The sequence below is a fragment of the Eleutherodactylus coqui genome, chromosome 2 (genome assembly GCF_035609145.1).
Source record: "Eleutherodactylus coqui strain aEleCoq1 chromosome 2, aEleCoq1.hap1, whole genome shotgun sequence".
Lineage (NCBI taxonomy): Eukaryota > Metazoa > Chordata > Amphibia > Anura > Eleutherodactylidae > Eleutherodactylus > Eleutherodactylus coqui.
Window position 1 is genome coordinate 117,747,627 of NC_089838.1, and position 16,148 is coordinate 117,763,774.

Below are 16,148 nucleotides of genomic sequence, written 5' to 3' on the forward strand. Positions count from 1 at the left end.
TGCAGTTCAGCTCGGCCATAGCAACAGTAATATAGAATATTGTTCTCCCATTGCTTTCAATGGGACAGGCGCTTCTGCAGCCCCATTGAAAGCAACAGGCTACCGGCAAGCCCTGCAGGGATTTTCGGGGAAGTGCTTTAAATATAAGCCCTTTCTTGAAAAATCATCCCTAGGATATATTAAAAATAAAAAAAATATATATACTTACCTCTTCGCAGCTGCCGGGGCTCAGGCGTGTCCCGCCGCGTCTTCTCCCTGCTCTGCTCTAAATCTCTTTTAGCTAAGCGCTGCCTGTGATTGGTCACAGCACTCAGCCAATCACTGGCAGCGCTCGGCCATTCATTAAATGTGACAGCTGTGGCAGGGGATTCTTTACTCTCTGCGGGGAGTACCCTTGTCACTGAACACTGTGACAGTACTGTCACAGTTTTCAGTGACAAAGGGACTCCCCGTGGGGAATATTGACATGCACCACGTACCAATGGTGTATGCATGTCCTATGTTTTACAGGTATATGCATTTGCACGGCTGTAAAACACGGACATGTGAACGCAGCATAGGGAACCAATGGTTCTAATAGACGCGTGGTCTTGTGCACACCTATGTATGCACACGCTCGTCTGAAAGCACCCTTACTATGTTTAAATGACTAGTATAGGATAGAAATAATAACAGCTATCAGATTATTAGTAAATATAGTTTATAAATAACTATTGTAGGATAGAAATATGAGAAACTTTTATTGGTAAATATATTGCATTATTGAGTTGAAATGTTATAAGTATTAAGGATTTAGAGAAATAATATCTATTGTTTATGAATAAATAGGTTAAGGTTAGGCCCTGCCAGAAGGGTCTACCTTGGCGTGGTGGCAGGCGTACTAGTTTTTTGGTCAAAGCTTTTTATAAAGGATATGTCTGCTGAGCTGTAGCAGATTGGGGCACTATAGAACATTCTAAGTGGGAAGCAATTGTATGCTTAAAGGAAACAATATCTTATAATTCTTCACACAAAACACCTTTATTATTCACCAGAAAGACAGCATGTAATGGACCTCAGAAATTATTCTGTATCTCTGTGGCATTTCCTGTCCCGACCCCAATCATGATGTCCAGCCCGCTGCACTGACAGTGGGCCGGACAAACAGCTGATCACTGGGGATGCCAAGCAGCAGCTCCCCGGTGATTACCTTTTCATAACTTATCCGGATGATAGGTCTTTAGTAGTTGATTGGTGGGGATCTGTCACTTGGGATCAGCTAATATGAGCACTATTGTTAATATATACAGAGATGAAAGCTGACAGCTCTGTCAGTAGTGCAGCAGCCCAGTTTGGTGTTGCAGGCACAAATCCCACTGAACTTAGTTGGAGCTGCACCTACAATACCAACCCAACTATGAAATGAAGGAATCAGGTTCCGAGAGAGAATAAGGGAGCCGGGTAATTGGAGTAGCCAAGTTTTTCTAATCCTGGAAAACACCTTTAATGCTGGGTTTCCAAGTGGCAGATTCTGCATGTGGCAGATCACCATGTACAGTCGCAAATTGCTTTACATGTAAAAGCTGCATGGCTGAAGACTGTTTTTGCAATTCCAAGGTAAAATGCATAGGATAATAAACTGTGTTTTAGACAGTAATTAAAAATCACATGAAAAATACTACAAAACTGCAATAAAGGCTCAGGACAAACGCCACATGGAAACCTAGCCTTATATGATTGGGCTGTAGGATCCTGATGTACATTGGCCAAATGCATGCAAAAGAACTTCTGTCTGGCACATGATTAAGTCTACGAGCATGTCAACATATACAAAAGATTTTTCCAGTTCCTATACCAACAATAAACCACAGATGTGCTTGAATTGAGCCTTAACCAGTAACTATTGGTACAATGCAGGATTGTCAACTATACAGAAGTTGTATAGTCTGTAAAAACAGGGAACTTTTTTCCAGTATCCGTGAAAGAAAATAGGCGTGTCTGTGGTTTTTTTTTTCAGGCAGTTGGTATTTGAGCAGGTTATTTTGATGGCAATTATCATTTTATCATTTACAGTAAATGCTGGTAAGGCGTTCATACCAGTATCTGACCCATAGACATGTATAACCTTATAATCGTAGTCATTCATTATGGTTTTCCAATGTTTTCGTAAAAAATGCTGGTTGTTCGTGATTTTTTGAGAATTTGTCCAGAAAAAAAGCATTCATGTTGGCAACCCCTGTACCATGGCCTATATATTGCATGTCACATCCACATATTGAAAAGTTACTGACAGCAGGCATGAGGCCAATAGATATATACTTTAGGTTTTAGAAATGTGCTATGTTTCTAAGGCTGCTTTCACATCTGTGGTGGGGTTTCCATTTTCTTGCTTCGTTCAGGAAGCAGAAAAGGGGAATCCCCTGCCCAAACAGGTCTGTCTTATGACGGGACCGAACTGTGCCAAACGGACCCCATTGACTATAACCTTGAACCTGGGACCTCCTGCTCTCTGATCGGCTGCTGATGGGCCATCCAGGCCTTTGTACAAGTTCCCCTGCATACCTTAGCCTCGTTTCTAGATCCTGCTACCCAGTCCCTGTTCTAGCTCCGCCTTGCTTCTGATTAAGCCTCCTATATAAACCTGGCCCTGTTCCCTCCTTCCTTGCATGATTATTGTGCTTCAGCCATGATCAAGCTCCTCTCTTTCTCCTTCACAACAAGCATACCTGAGACCACCTGATAGCGACCTCTGGCTTTCCTCCCGCCAACAATACTTGCCCCCTCCACTGTACTGCAAACCTGAGACCACCTGATATCGACCTCTGCCTTTCCTCCTGCCAACGATACCTGCCTCCTCCATTGTACTGCGAACCTGATACTGACGCCATGCTTCTTCTGACTACTCTCTGGACCTGCATGGTAACTACACCCGTGGCTCAATTTCTATCCAGTGCTAGAAGACGTTACGCAGGGTACGTTCGGTTTCCACTCAGCTGCCCGGCATTTTACTGGGAAAAAAAGCACTGCATACTTACTTTCTAGTTTACAAATCACAGTGGTATGAAGTATCTATATTTTTTATAGGTTGAGGCCGTCACAGATATAGAGTTAAAAAGAATAAATTTTATTAGTAATTAATTTAAAAAGTCAAAGCCTACCAACAAAAAAACAGTCACATAGAACATATAGTGACAGGACAAACAGTTAACATAAAAAGGGAGGATCTTATGGGGGGTAAGGGAGGGGGGAGTATATCTACAGTTCCCGTGTAGCCCTCCAGAGGTCCTCAGGAGTCACTTATATAAGATGGTTCACTATCAAGGTAAGTATTTAGTACTTGAGCTGTTATGATTCGCATCCCCTTGAGATGGCGATTGTTTTTTAGTGCGAACCAGACAGCCCTTTTATTTATAAGGACTCGTATGATTTTTAGTATGGTATTCAAATCAGTGTCGTTTGGTGTATTGTTTACACTGTATCATTTCGTGCATTGTTTACACTGTATTCATATTATTTTTGACTCTCATTTGTTTTTGCTCTACGCGTTTCCCTATCGGGATAGCCGATAGTTCGTCAGGAGCTGGGCAACAATACGCCCCTAGAGAAGTAGGAGAGAGTTTTCTATCAGAAATGATCACCAAAACGATGGCTAAAATGTGCCTGTCACTTTTCAATAAAGAGATTCCTAGATTCCTCAAAATTGCCTCATTTATAAATTGCGCTTGGATTCTATCTGTAGAGTGAATCCTACGTATGCTTGAAACCTATAAGGTCCAGAAAGCTATTCAACTGGATCCTATTGCCTCGCAACTGAATGCCGTATTCGCATTAGATAGTGTAACTCTAAGATAGAGTAAAGTAACTGTGCATCGTGTATTATACACGGCGACGATGCATGTGCAAAATAGCCAGAATTTTGTCCACCTCCAATCGTGTCTCAAGATCCTTGGTGATTTTCGTAGGGTTAACACCAAGAGACCTTGGCTCTTGGAAAAATGACTGTCAGGTTAAACACCTATTAGCCCAGCACAATGATAGCATGCAGGATATACAGCCCCACTTCAGGCTAAGACCTACTAGTAACTGCCACAATGGCAAAAAGCATTTTAAACTGGCTATAAGGCTTGCATTCAGTAAGGCAGAATTAGCTGTAATAGCTTATAGAGCGAGACAGAAGGTATAGAGCAGGGCAAGAGGAGTGCCAGGAGTGATCTCCAGCAGCACCTGCAGCTCTGATGGTGAGCTGTAGGCATCTGAAGTCCATGTGTGTAGGTCTGGGTTATATATCTATAACTCCTCCCAGTGGGTCGTCCTGTCAATTAGCTAGCCAATCCTAGGGGACAGGGTGTGTGTCTATCATTAGTATACACAGGTCTCTTTTAAGCTGGATGGTTACCTTAGTTTATTCCTTCCTAGGTATATACACGTTCTTCTAGGAATGGATAGGGCTATAGATTTCGCCTCCGATCGTCCTAGGAGTACGCACAGGGTGCCGTTCTAGCGACCATCGGGACGGGACTTCCGCGTTCCACAGTGGAACGCAAGCGTGTGACGTCATAACGTCGCGTCCTTCACGTCGCAGCCGGATCAGATGTTACTAGATTCCGGCTTGGGGCGTGACCGTATGACGCTGTGGGTGGAGTCATCGCATCCCGCCCACTCTTTGTTCAAACTGAATGGCCGTATTTTGGAAGCGCTGTCGTTATGCATAGGGATACAACTATAGAGGGATGTGCTCCAGGGGTGTGTCCTCAAATGTCATATGTTGTGTATGAATATATGACTCACTCATGTTCCACATCACCTGCAGTCTTGTATGCAAGGTAATGTATCGCATCGTGCTCCGGAATCTGAGCTGTATTTAGAAGGATGACTGCATTCAAAAATACTTTCGTTGCATATACGAGCACACTATTAAAGAGGCGTGCCTGGGGGCTTATCCTCCAATCATACATAATGTATATAGATGTAGTCCGTCTATTACTGCAATACCTATGGTTGTTTTGTTCATGCATAAGACAAACACCTCTTTCTCATCCAGAGTGGAAGTGTATTACGCGTAAGGGCACATTATTGGAGGGCACATCGTTAAGCGTAAGGGCACATTATTGGAGGGCATATCGTTAAGCGTAAGGGCACATTATTGGAGGAGCATGCCTGGGGGCTCATCCTCCAGTCATGCATAATATATATAGATGTAGTCCGTCTATTACTACAATACCTATGGTTGTTTTGTTCATGCAAAAGACCTCTTCCTCGTCCAGAGTGGAAGTGTACTACGCATAAGGGCACATTATTGGAGGGCACATCGTTACGCGTAAGGGCACATTATTGGAGGAGCATGCCTGGGGGCTCATCCTCCAGTCATGCATAATATATATAGATGTAGTCCGTCTATTATTGCAATACCTATGGTTGTTTTGTTCATGCATAAGACATAAACACCTCTTCCTCGTCCAGAGTGGAAGTGTATTTTATTAATACACAGAGAGTGAGAGAGGTTTGGAGCTTATGAGGCACTTATTGCCCTGATTTATAGGGTATGTCAGCCGAGTAGATAGGATATGTGAAGGCTGATCGTGCATATATACTATCATTCTGTAAATCAGGCCGATTTCGTTATCGCCTCAATTGGCGTCTTTGGAATCGTCTGCTTATTAGCTTTTTAGACCAGGAAGCGGGGAGATTGTATAGTTGAGACTAACCCCAATGGAAGGAAAAAGATGATCCGTATATATTTAGAAAGAAACCACACCTAAAAATAGAGGTGATTGGTTTCTTTAATGATAAGAGATTAATGTCCTACACATAGAAAGAAAATAATTCATTGGTATTTGTTGCTGATGTTGAGATGTAAAGATGCATTAATGATGCAGGTAGATCGTTGAAGAGGGCTCGAGTGAGATCTCTACCATCATGCACATCAGAATGATGACGGTTGCATTTAAATGTGGTAGGGATGGTCCCGATATATCCGATAGATACAAATCAGGATCAAGATTTCATAGTGATTAAAAAAAGAACCGTTTAGTATCACGTCAGTGAAAGTAGCGTCTTGTCCCTAATTCACGTAGTTTTTGCTCAAATGGGACAGCTTCGCTTGTACATGTATAGAATTTAAAGAAAACAATTAAAATTTAAAGTGGCATTGAGGCCTTTAGGAGTCAGAGTGTCCAGACGAAAAATCCAAGATGCCTCCTTTTGTAGGAGTCTTTTGTCGATATGGCCTCTTCTTATATTCGTGCGTATCATTTCGATCCCTTGGAATCTTATGGCATTTTCATCTCCTCCATGGACTGTCTTAATATGATCTGCTAAGGGGGTTGATTCTCGCCGACAGATATTCCCTATATGGCCTAATATGCATCTACGAAATTGTTGCAGCGTCTTGCCGATATAGTTCATCGGGCAGGTACAGGAGGCCATATAGATGATGTTTTTGGACCGACAGTTGATGAAGCATCTGTTGGTATAGGATTTTTTCGTACTGGCACTAACAAATGTATTGCTCTTCAGAATGAAAGGGCATGCTGCGCAATCATGGCATTTAAAAGTTCCCATGGGTTTACTGCTACCCAACCAATTGGATTGTGATACCGGGGGTGCCAAATGGCTTTTCACCAAATGATCTCGTAAATTATGGCCCCGTCTGAAGGTGATTGCTGGTCGTGGTGGAATTACATCAATCAGATCGGGGTCTTTGGTGAGAATGTCCCAATAGTGCCCCAGGATATTTCTTACGTGCTTGTTGCCTGTATCGTAGGTCCCGATAATTCGAGAGATATTAGATGTCTCACGTTGACGAGGAACCAAGAGGGTGTTCCTTGGTTGTTCTTTGGCATATGTATATGCCTTCTCGATGACATCCACTGGATAGTCTCGGTTCATAAAGCGTTGTTTTAATTTGAGGCTTTCCAGTTGGAAGTCTTGTATATCAGAGCAGTTCCTTTTAAGTCTAAGGAATTGCCCTTTCGGGATACCTTGTTTCAGGGCTACGGGATGGAAGCTGTCCCATTTGAGCAAACTATTTGTTGCTGTTGTTTTACGATACAGCGTTGACACAATCGACCCGTCATCCTTTTTATGAATGAGAAGATCTAAGAAAGCTACAGTTTTTTTCATTGATCTCTGAGGTAACTTTCAGATTGAGGTTGTTGGTGTTGAGTACATTGACGAATTCTTGGAAAGACTCCTTGGTTCCCTTCCACAGAATTAGGATATCGTCAATGTATCTCAGCCATAAGACGATATTGTCAGACCATTGGTCGTTATTGTAGATATGTTTTTCCTCCCACCAGCCCAGGTAGAGATTGGCGTACGATGGGGCACAAGATGTCCCCATCGCAGTCCCCCTGAGCTGGTGGAAGTACTTTGTGTCAAATAGAAAGAAATTGTGGGACAAAATGAATTGTAGACTGTCTAGGGTAAATTGGTTATGTAAGTTGAAATGAGAGCCCCGTTGTTCTAGAAAGAATCCTGTAGCCTTAATACCGCCGTCATGCGGGATTGAGCTATAAAGTGATTCGATGTCCAAAGTGCCCAGCAGTGTATCCGGGCTAACTGAGATACCTTCCATAAGTCTGAGGACATCCATTGTATCACGTACATACGACCTCAAGGATAGAACGAACGGTCGTAGAATTTGATCAACGTATATACTCAAATTTTGAGTTAAATTGTTCACTCCGGCACTATTGGGACATTCTCACCAAAGACCCCGATCTGATTGATGTAATTCCACCACGACCAGCAATCACCTTCAGACGGGGCCATAATTTACGAGATCATTTGGTGAAAAGCCATTTGGCACCCCCGGTATCACAATCCAATTGGTTGGGTAGCAGTAAACCCATGGGAACTTTTAAATGCCATGATTGCGCAGCATGCCCTTTCATTCTGAAGAGCAATACATTTGTTAGTGCCAGTACGAAAAAATCCTATACCAACAGATGCTTCATCAACTGTCGGTCCAAAAACATCATCTATATGGCCTCCTGTACCTGCCCGATGAACTATATCGGCAAGACGCTGCAACAATTTCGTAGATGCATATTAGGCCATATAGGGAATATCTGTCGGCGAGAATCAACCCCCTTAGCAGATCATATTAAGACAGTCCATGGAGGAGATGAAAATGCCATAAGATTCCAAGGGATCGAAATGATACGCACGAATATAAGAAGAGGCCATATCGACAAAAGACTCCTACAAAAGGAGGCATCTTGGATTTTTCGTCTGGACACTCTGACTCCTAAAGGCCTCAATGCCACTTTAAATTTTAATTGTTTTCTTTAAATTCTATACATGTACAAGCGAAGCTGTCCCATTTGAGCAAAAACTACGTGAATTAGGGACAAGACGCTACTTTCACTGACGTGATACTAAACGGTTCTTTTTTTAATCACTATGAAATCTTGATCCTGATTTGTATCTATCGGATATATCGGGACCATCCCTACCACATTTAAATGCAACCGTCATCATTCTGATGTGCATGATGGTAGAGATCTCACTCGAGCCCTCTTCAACGATCTACCTGCATCATTAATGCATCTTTACATCTCAACATCAGCAACAAATACCAATGAATTATTTTCTTTCTATGTGTAGGACATTAATCTCTTATCATTAAAGAAACCAATCACCTCTATTTTTAGGTGTGGTTTCTTTCTAAATATATACGGATCATCTTTTTCCTTCCATTGGGGTTAGTCTCAACTATACAATCTCCCCGCTTCCTGGTCTAAAAAGCTAATAAGCAGACGATTCCAAAGACGCCAATTGAGGCGATAACGAAATCGGCCTGATTTACAGAATGATAGTATATATGCACGATCAGCCTTCACATATCCTATCTACTCGGCTGACATACCCTATAAATCAGGGCAATAAGTGCCTCATAAGCTCCAAACCTCTCTCACTCTCTGTGTATTAATAAAATACACTTCCACTCTGGACGAGGAAGAGGTGTTTATGTCTTATGCATGAACAAAACAACCATAGGTATTGCAATAATAGACGGACTACATCTATATATATTATGCATGACTGGAGGATGAGCCCCCAGGCATGCTCCTCCAATAATGTGCCCGTACGCGTAACGATGTGCCCTCCAATAATGTGCCCTTATGCGTAGTACACTTCCACTCTGGACGAGGAAGAGGTCTTTTGCATGAACAAAACAACCATAGGTATTGTAGTAATAGACGGACTACATCTATATATATTATGCATGACTGGAGGATGAGCCCCCAGGCATGCTCCTCCAATAATGTGCCCTTACGCTTAACGATGTGCCCTCCAATAATGTGCCCTTATGCGTAGTACACTTCTACTCTGGACGAGGAAGAGGTCTTTTGCATGAACAAAACAACCATAGGTATTGTAGTAATAGACGGACTACATCTATATATATTATGCATGACTGGAGGATGAGCCCCCAGGCATGCTCCTCCAATAATGTGCCCTTACGCTTAACGATATGCCCTCCAATAATGTGCCCTTACGCTTAACGATGTGCCCTCCAATAATGTGCCCTTACGCGTAATACACTTCCACTCTGGATGAGAAAGAGGTGTTTGTCTTATGCATGAACAAAACAACCATAGGTATTGCAGTAATAGACGGACTACATCTATATACATTATGTATGATTGGAGGATAAGCCCCCAGGCACGCCTCTTTAATAGTGTGCTCGTATATGCAACGAAAGTATTTTTGAATGCAGTCATCCTTCTAAATACAGCTCAGATTCCGGAGCACGATGCGATACATTACCTTGCATACAAGACTGCAGGTGATGTGGAACATGAGTGAGTCATATATTCATACACAACATATGACATTTGAGGACACACCCCTGGAGCACATCCCTCTATAGTTGTATCCCTATGCATAACGACAGCGCTTCCAAAATACGGCCATTCAGTTTGAACAAAGAGTGGGCGGGATGCGATGACTCCACCCACAGCGTCATACGGTCACGCCCCAAGCCGGAATCTAGTAACATCTGATCCGGCTGCGACGTGAAGGACGCGACGTTATGACGTCACACGCTTGCGTTCCACTGTGGAACGCGGAAGTCCCGTCCCGATGGTCGCTAGAACGGCACCCTGTGCGTACTCCTAGGACGATCGGAGGCGAAATCTATAGCCCTATCCATTCCTAGAAGAACGTGTATATACCTAGGAAGGAATAAACTAAGGTAACCATCCAGCTTAAAAGAGACCTGTGTATACTAATGATAGACACACCCCCTGTCCCCTAGGATTGGCTAGCTAATTGACAGGACGACCCACTGGGAGGAGTTATAGATATATAACCCAGACCTACACACATGGACTTCAGATGCCTACAGCTCACCATCAGAGCTGCAGGTGCTGCTGGAGATCACTCCTGGCACTCCTCTTGCCCTGCTCTATACCTTCTGTCTCGCTCTATAAGCTATTACAGCTAATTCTGCCTTACTGAATGCAAGCCTTATAGCCAGTTTAAAATGCTTTTTGCCATTGTGGCAGTTACTAGTAGGTCTTAGCCTGAAGTGGGGCTGTATATCCTGCATGCTATCATTGTGCTGGGCTAATAGGTGTTTAACCTGACAGTCATTTTTCCAAGAGCCAAGGTCTCTTGGTGTTAACCCTACGAAAATCACCAAGGATCTTGAGACACGATTGGAGGTGGACAAAATTCTGGCTATTTTGCACATGCATCGTCGCCGTGTATAATACACGATGCACAGTTACTTTACTCTATCTTAGAGTTACACTATCTAATGCGAATACGGCATTCAGTTGCGAGGCAATAGGATCCAGTTGAATAGCTTTCTGGACCTTATAGGTTTCAAGCATACGTAGGATTCACTCTACAGATAGAATCCAAGCGCAATTTATAAATGAGGCAATTTTGAGGAATCTAGGAATCTCTTTAATGAAAAGTGACAGGCACATTTTAGCCATCGTTTTGGTGATCATTTCTGATAGAAAACTCTCTCCTACTTCTCTAGGGGCGTATTGTTGCCCAGCTCCTGACGAACTATCGGCTATCCCGATAGGGAAACGCGTAGAGCAAAAACAAATGAGAGTCAAAAATAATATGAATACAGTGTAAACAATGCACGAAATGATACAGTGTAAACAATACACCAAACGACACTGATTTGAATACCATACTAAAAATCATACGAGTCCTTATAAATAAAAGGGCTGTCTGGTTCGCACTAAAAAACAATCGCCATCTCAAGGGGATGCGAATCATAACAGCTCAAGTACTAAATACTTACCTTGATAGTGAACCATCTTATATAAGTGACTCCTGAGGACCTCTGGAGGGCTACACGGGAACTGTAGATATACTCCCCCCTCCCTTACCCCCCATAAGATCCTCCCTTTTTATGTTAACTGTTTGTCCTGTCACTATATGTTCTATGTGACTGTTTTTTTGTTGGTAGGCTTTGACTTTTTAAATTAATTACTAATAAAATTTATTCTTTTTAACTCTATATCGGTTACTTTCTAGTTTAGGATTAACTACAACAATCCGAACAATAGCTGAATAATTCGTCGCTGGTCAGATCTTCTGATCTCCATGAGTGGCTGGGTGGTCTGGTGTGCCCAAAGCATCAGTCAAAGCCCGATAAGAATGAAAGCTAATCCTGGAGGAAACAAAAATGAAAATGGCAAGCTGATTGGTTGGTGGTTACACGAGGAAGGCGCAGCTGCACGGCGGGGTCCATTTAAAAGGAACATGGAGACGCCTACATTGTCAGTGTGGATGTAAACACGAAGAGGCAGTGTTGCTGGAGAACTGTGGCAGATGGATACTGTTGCAGTCCATGGTCCACGGAGCTATAGCCCGTATTAGTACCTAGGTGGGATGGTGCCTTCTTACCAGGAGTCGATTTCAGAGAACTGACATGGGAGGAAACAGAGCCAACTGTTGTCTCCTGGCTGTTTTTTCTTATGGGAGTTCTAAGAACTAGTCATGCAGCCTGTGTGTTTCCCCAAGTGCCCACCTCATGAGTTCTGCCCATTTATAAACCGTTAGTGCTCGAGACATAGGTCCTGTTCCTGTTTGCTGGCCTAATGCTTGCCCACTAGCTTGTAAACCAAGACTGTACCTATTGCTTCCTTTAACCAGCATTACTACTTTCCCGTTGTTCATCCTTTATTATTAAAGTTTGCAAGCAAGTATGATGACCTCAATTTTCTATGAAACGTGGAAGCCGTTGGCTGATAGGCTCCATTGTTGGGTTGCACTCTATTTCCTGAAACAAGGAAAGGAGTTGAGCCATCGCAAGGAGACCATGGCGGCATTGCCCATGGTGAGTGCTGTAGTGCATGCAAGAGACAGGAATCTGATACTCAAGGTTGCTATCTTGTCGTTGGAGGGTTCCCCTTAAATAGGCCCACCATATTCTCTCCTGGCTGTAGTCCCCAAAATACCCTACAGCCCTTACATGAACACGGCCTAAAACTGTTATGTGATTACTCAGGTTTTCTTTGTCTAGAACACTTTGTCTAACCTTCAGCTATAACACTAATATATTGTTTAGTATAGAACACGATTTGTACAAAAAGAGAGAAAAAGAGCAGATTCCTTGTATACATTTGCATTGCAATGACCCGCAGAATCCAGCAGGGGTCTCTCTACACAAGAAAATTAAATTATTTAAAATGCTACAAACTATAAAGCCACAGCGCTGAAGACTTTCTATGAATGAGTGATGAAAAGACCTGTATCCTATTCCATGGCACATGCAACAGTGGTAAATGATAAAAGCAACCTTCACAGGACAGTCATTGCAGAACATGTCTGTAGTCAGCTGTAAATATAGTATCCAGATTCTCCAGGAAGTCATCATTACCTCTCTGAAAGTAGTCCTAACAACCGTGCTGTAATATTAGGTGTAAAGGTTTGACATGTAACACTAGAAGGAAGGGAAAGCTTTTGTCTTATTTGCTCATCACTGTGGTATCCAAGGTCAACAAACAGGTGCTGTTAAGAGATGAGAGGCAGCGGATCCTGTGTTCTTCACTCTGGCGCTGTCACCCGTGATGGTTCCACCGCTTCAAGATGGGCAATTCTGTAAGGAAAGGGAAGGTTGTCATTGCCAATGAAAGTCAGGTGAAAAGCTTGCATCTCAACAAGGCAGGTAAGGTGGCACGTTAATCAATAATACCGTAAAATATATATTTCCATGAATAAACTGTGATCCTACCTAAACAATGTATCCTATGATCAGACTGTATGGCTGCGCCTTTGAAGTTGTGGCAGAACAGACACAGCTGCAAGGCTGAAGCCTTCGTTCTTATAATATGTATCATTTATGATATTGCTGAATGTTTCAAATCTCATTTATGATCAGGACTATTATAATGAGCGATTATCGTGTTCGTAAAGATTACGGGGTATCTTCTAAAGATTTTGTATGTAGGTGTTGTTAAACTCTCTGTGTGCCGATGCCCGATTGTATCTTGTGCACAATAAGCAACATTTCCATCTAACATATTTGTCGGCTCTTCTGATCGTTAACAGTTATCATTAGTCTTCATATTTAAAGAGAAACTGTTCCACGTAGATGGGCCTAAGACGTGGTGTTCTGTAAAACTGTTAGGGCTCGTTGACATTAGCACTTTTGGGATCTGTTTTCCTGCTCCTTTATGGAGCAGAAAAGTGGCACCTAATGTCCTAATGGAACCATCAGTTCAGTTTCCGGCATTTTACAGGGCAAAATAGCGCAGCATGACGTGCTATTTCACCCTGATTTTAACAGAATTCAGCGACAAAGGTTTTGAACCTCTGAATCTGATGTCAACAAGCCCTTAGCAGTATTTTGCACAAGGTGATGTTTCCTGTCCTCTCATACGTTGTTTGCCTTTATATATACCTAGTCAAAAAAATTATATTGTTAATAGTGATGAGCGAGCATACTCACTAAGGGCAATTGCTCGACCGAGCATTGCCCTTAGCAAGTACCTGCCCGCTCGAGAGAAAAGGTTCGCCTGCTGGCGGCGGGCAAGGAGCGGCGGAGGAGAGCGTGGAGGAACGGAGGGGAGATCTCTCTCTCCCTCTCTCTCCCCCCCTCCCTCCTGCTCACTGCCGCAACTCACCTGTCACCAGCGCCGGCAGCCGAACCTTTTCTGCCGAGCGGGGAGATACTTGCTAAGGACAATGCTCACTCGAGCAATTGTCCTTAGCGAGTATGCTCGCTCATCTCTAATTGTTATGTTTAAATATTTGAAGTGTCTGATTCCAATTGGGGGTGTCTTTTGCTGGAACTTTGGGATACTGTTGTTTCAGGGGCCCATTATTATGTCAGAACCTTCTGATACTTTGATGGCCCAGTCCAACCCTATCACCACAGGCTATTTAGATTTTCTATGACCGAGTGACATAGCCTGAAGGTACTTGAATGCAATATAATACATAAGCGATTTCCCAGTGGGTAAAACAGACACTTAAAGAAGGGTTTCCTAACTGTCATGCAATCATGGTGTTGACATTAAAAATGTGTAAGTCAAGAGGAAGATTATGTTGAGAAGTGACAATACTTTCAGCTTTATGGGGTAAGTAGTTTTTTTTTTTTAGAAAAAAAATTAGGAGACCTTAGAACTTGAATGCATGTTGTACAAAAGTGGCTATAACCATAAAAAGTCTTTATGCAACAACTTCTCTCTTAATAGGAATGTCTAATGTACTTAATTTTAGTCTCATTAAAGGGGTTGTCTGGTTACAAGTAACTTTTTAAATTTAGAGCCAAATGTGTTAAAACAATAAAACAAAGGGTACTTGCCTGTCCTCAACCCGGCAATCCAACACTGCAAGCCCATAATTCTCCTGGTCTTTAGTGGAAGTCAAGTGACTGCTGCCTGCCGGTCAGAGGCCACAGCATCACCATCCCTTCTCCTGACATCAGTGCTTCCATCCTGGGCGCCGTGATGCCAGGAGTTCCAAAGAGTTTACACCGTGGCCTCTGGTTGGTAGGCAGTGGTCACCTGACATCCACTGTCAACAAAGACCAGGAGAATTATGGGCTCGCAGTGCTGGATTGCTGGGTTGAGCACAGGTAAGTACCTTTTGTTTTATTGTTTTAACCCACTTGACGCTAATTTTAAAAAGTTAATTTGCAATGGGACAACCCATTTAATTAGATATAGTATATTTATTTGGGCAGGCATATTGGAAACAAACACTTTCTTCCTGTATTGTCTGCATCTGCAGCAAACCGGGTGTTTTTGCTTCTTATCAGCTGTGATGAATGGGGGTTCATTGACAAAGACATTTCATAGACTACTACAGTCCCCAGCTCTCTCTACTAGAGAGGTATATGGGAGATGCAATATCTGTGTGTATAATTTTCCTATCCTGCCTCATGAAGACCTCCAGCAATGTGGTTGAGTGGTGATTAAATTTCCAGCCTTCTTCTGACACAGAAGACTGTCCCAGTCTACACAGCAAAGCTGACTAGTGAGCTGCAAAAAAAAGAAATGTCAGCATATTGTGTCTGTTTTAGTGGTCAGTGTGAAAACTGGACAATTTCGATATTCTACATGTAGACAGTAACATGATTTAAATACTATGTAATTTTCTAATTAGTCTTATTATAAATTAGCTTTAAAGGGTTAATGTGCATTTTTTTTATTGATGACCTATCCTCAAGACTGGCAATCAGTAGATGATCAACTTGGGTCTGCCGCTTAGGATCCCTAACCATCATCTGATTCTCAGCTCTCCTGTCAATATGAACAGTGCAGGAAGCAGATTGCACTGTCCGTAGTACAGTGTCCCAGATTGGTATTGCATTGACTTCAGTGGGAGCTGTGGCTGCAGTACCAAACTGGGCCACTAGAATGCTATCAGCGCTATCTGCTTCCAGCACTGACCACATTGACAGCAACATCATGAATCAAAAGATCATTTGGAATCCTGAATAGCAAACCCCCGCTAATCATCTATTAATGACCAATCCTGACTTATCCATTCCATACAAAGGAGATTTCTAAAATCTACTGGAAATGCCACAGCGTTCACTGATTGTGTGAAGGCAGCCTTAGTCATTTTATTTCAATGTAGACTAATTTGGGATGGTGTTCAGATTGCACTAATATGGCAAGTAATATGGCCACGGGGATGGCTTGATAGGCAGTCTGGTAAGGCAGCCCTGGGGTCTT

At 42.7% G+C, this 16,148-nt stretch overlaps 1 protein-coding gene across 1 annotated transcript in view; it reads left to right on the plus strand.

The window, feature by feature from the left end:
- The first annotated feature begins 13,035 nt into the window (after positions 1-13,035).
- The window catches only part of TXNRD1 (thioredoxin reductase 1), a 72,905-nt gene continuing 69,792 nt past the window's right edge, over positions 13,036-16,148 (plus strand). The window contains exon 1 of the mRNA XM_066591442.1: positions 13,036-13,129. Coding sequence (XP_066447539.1) covers positions 13,051-13,129 — 79 coding nt within the window. The 5' untranslated portion in view covers positions 13,036-13,050. The remainder of the gene's footprint in view (positions 13,130-16,148) is intronic.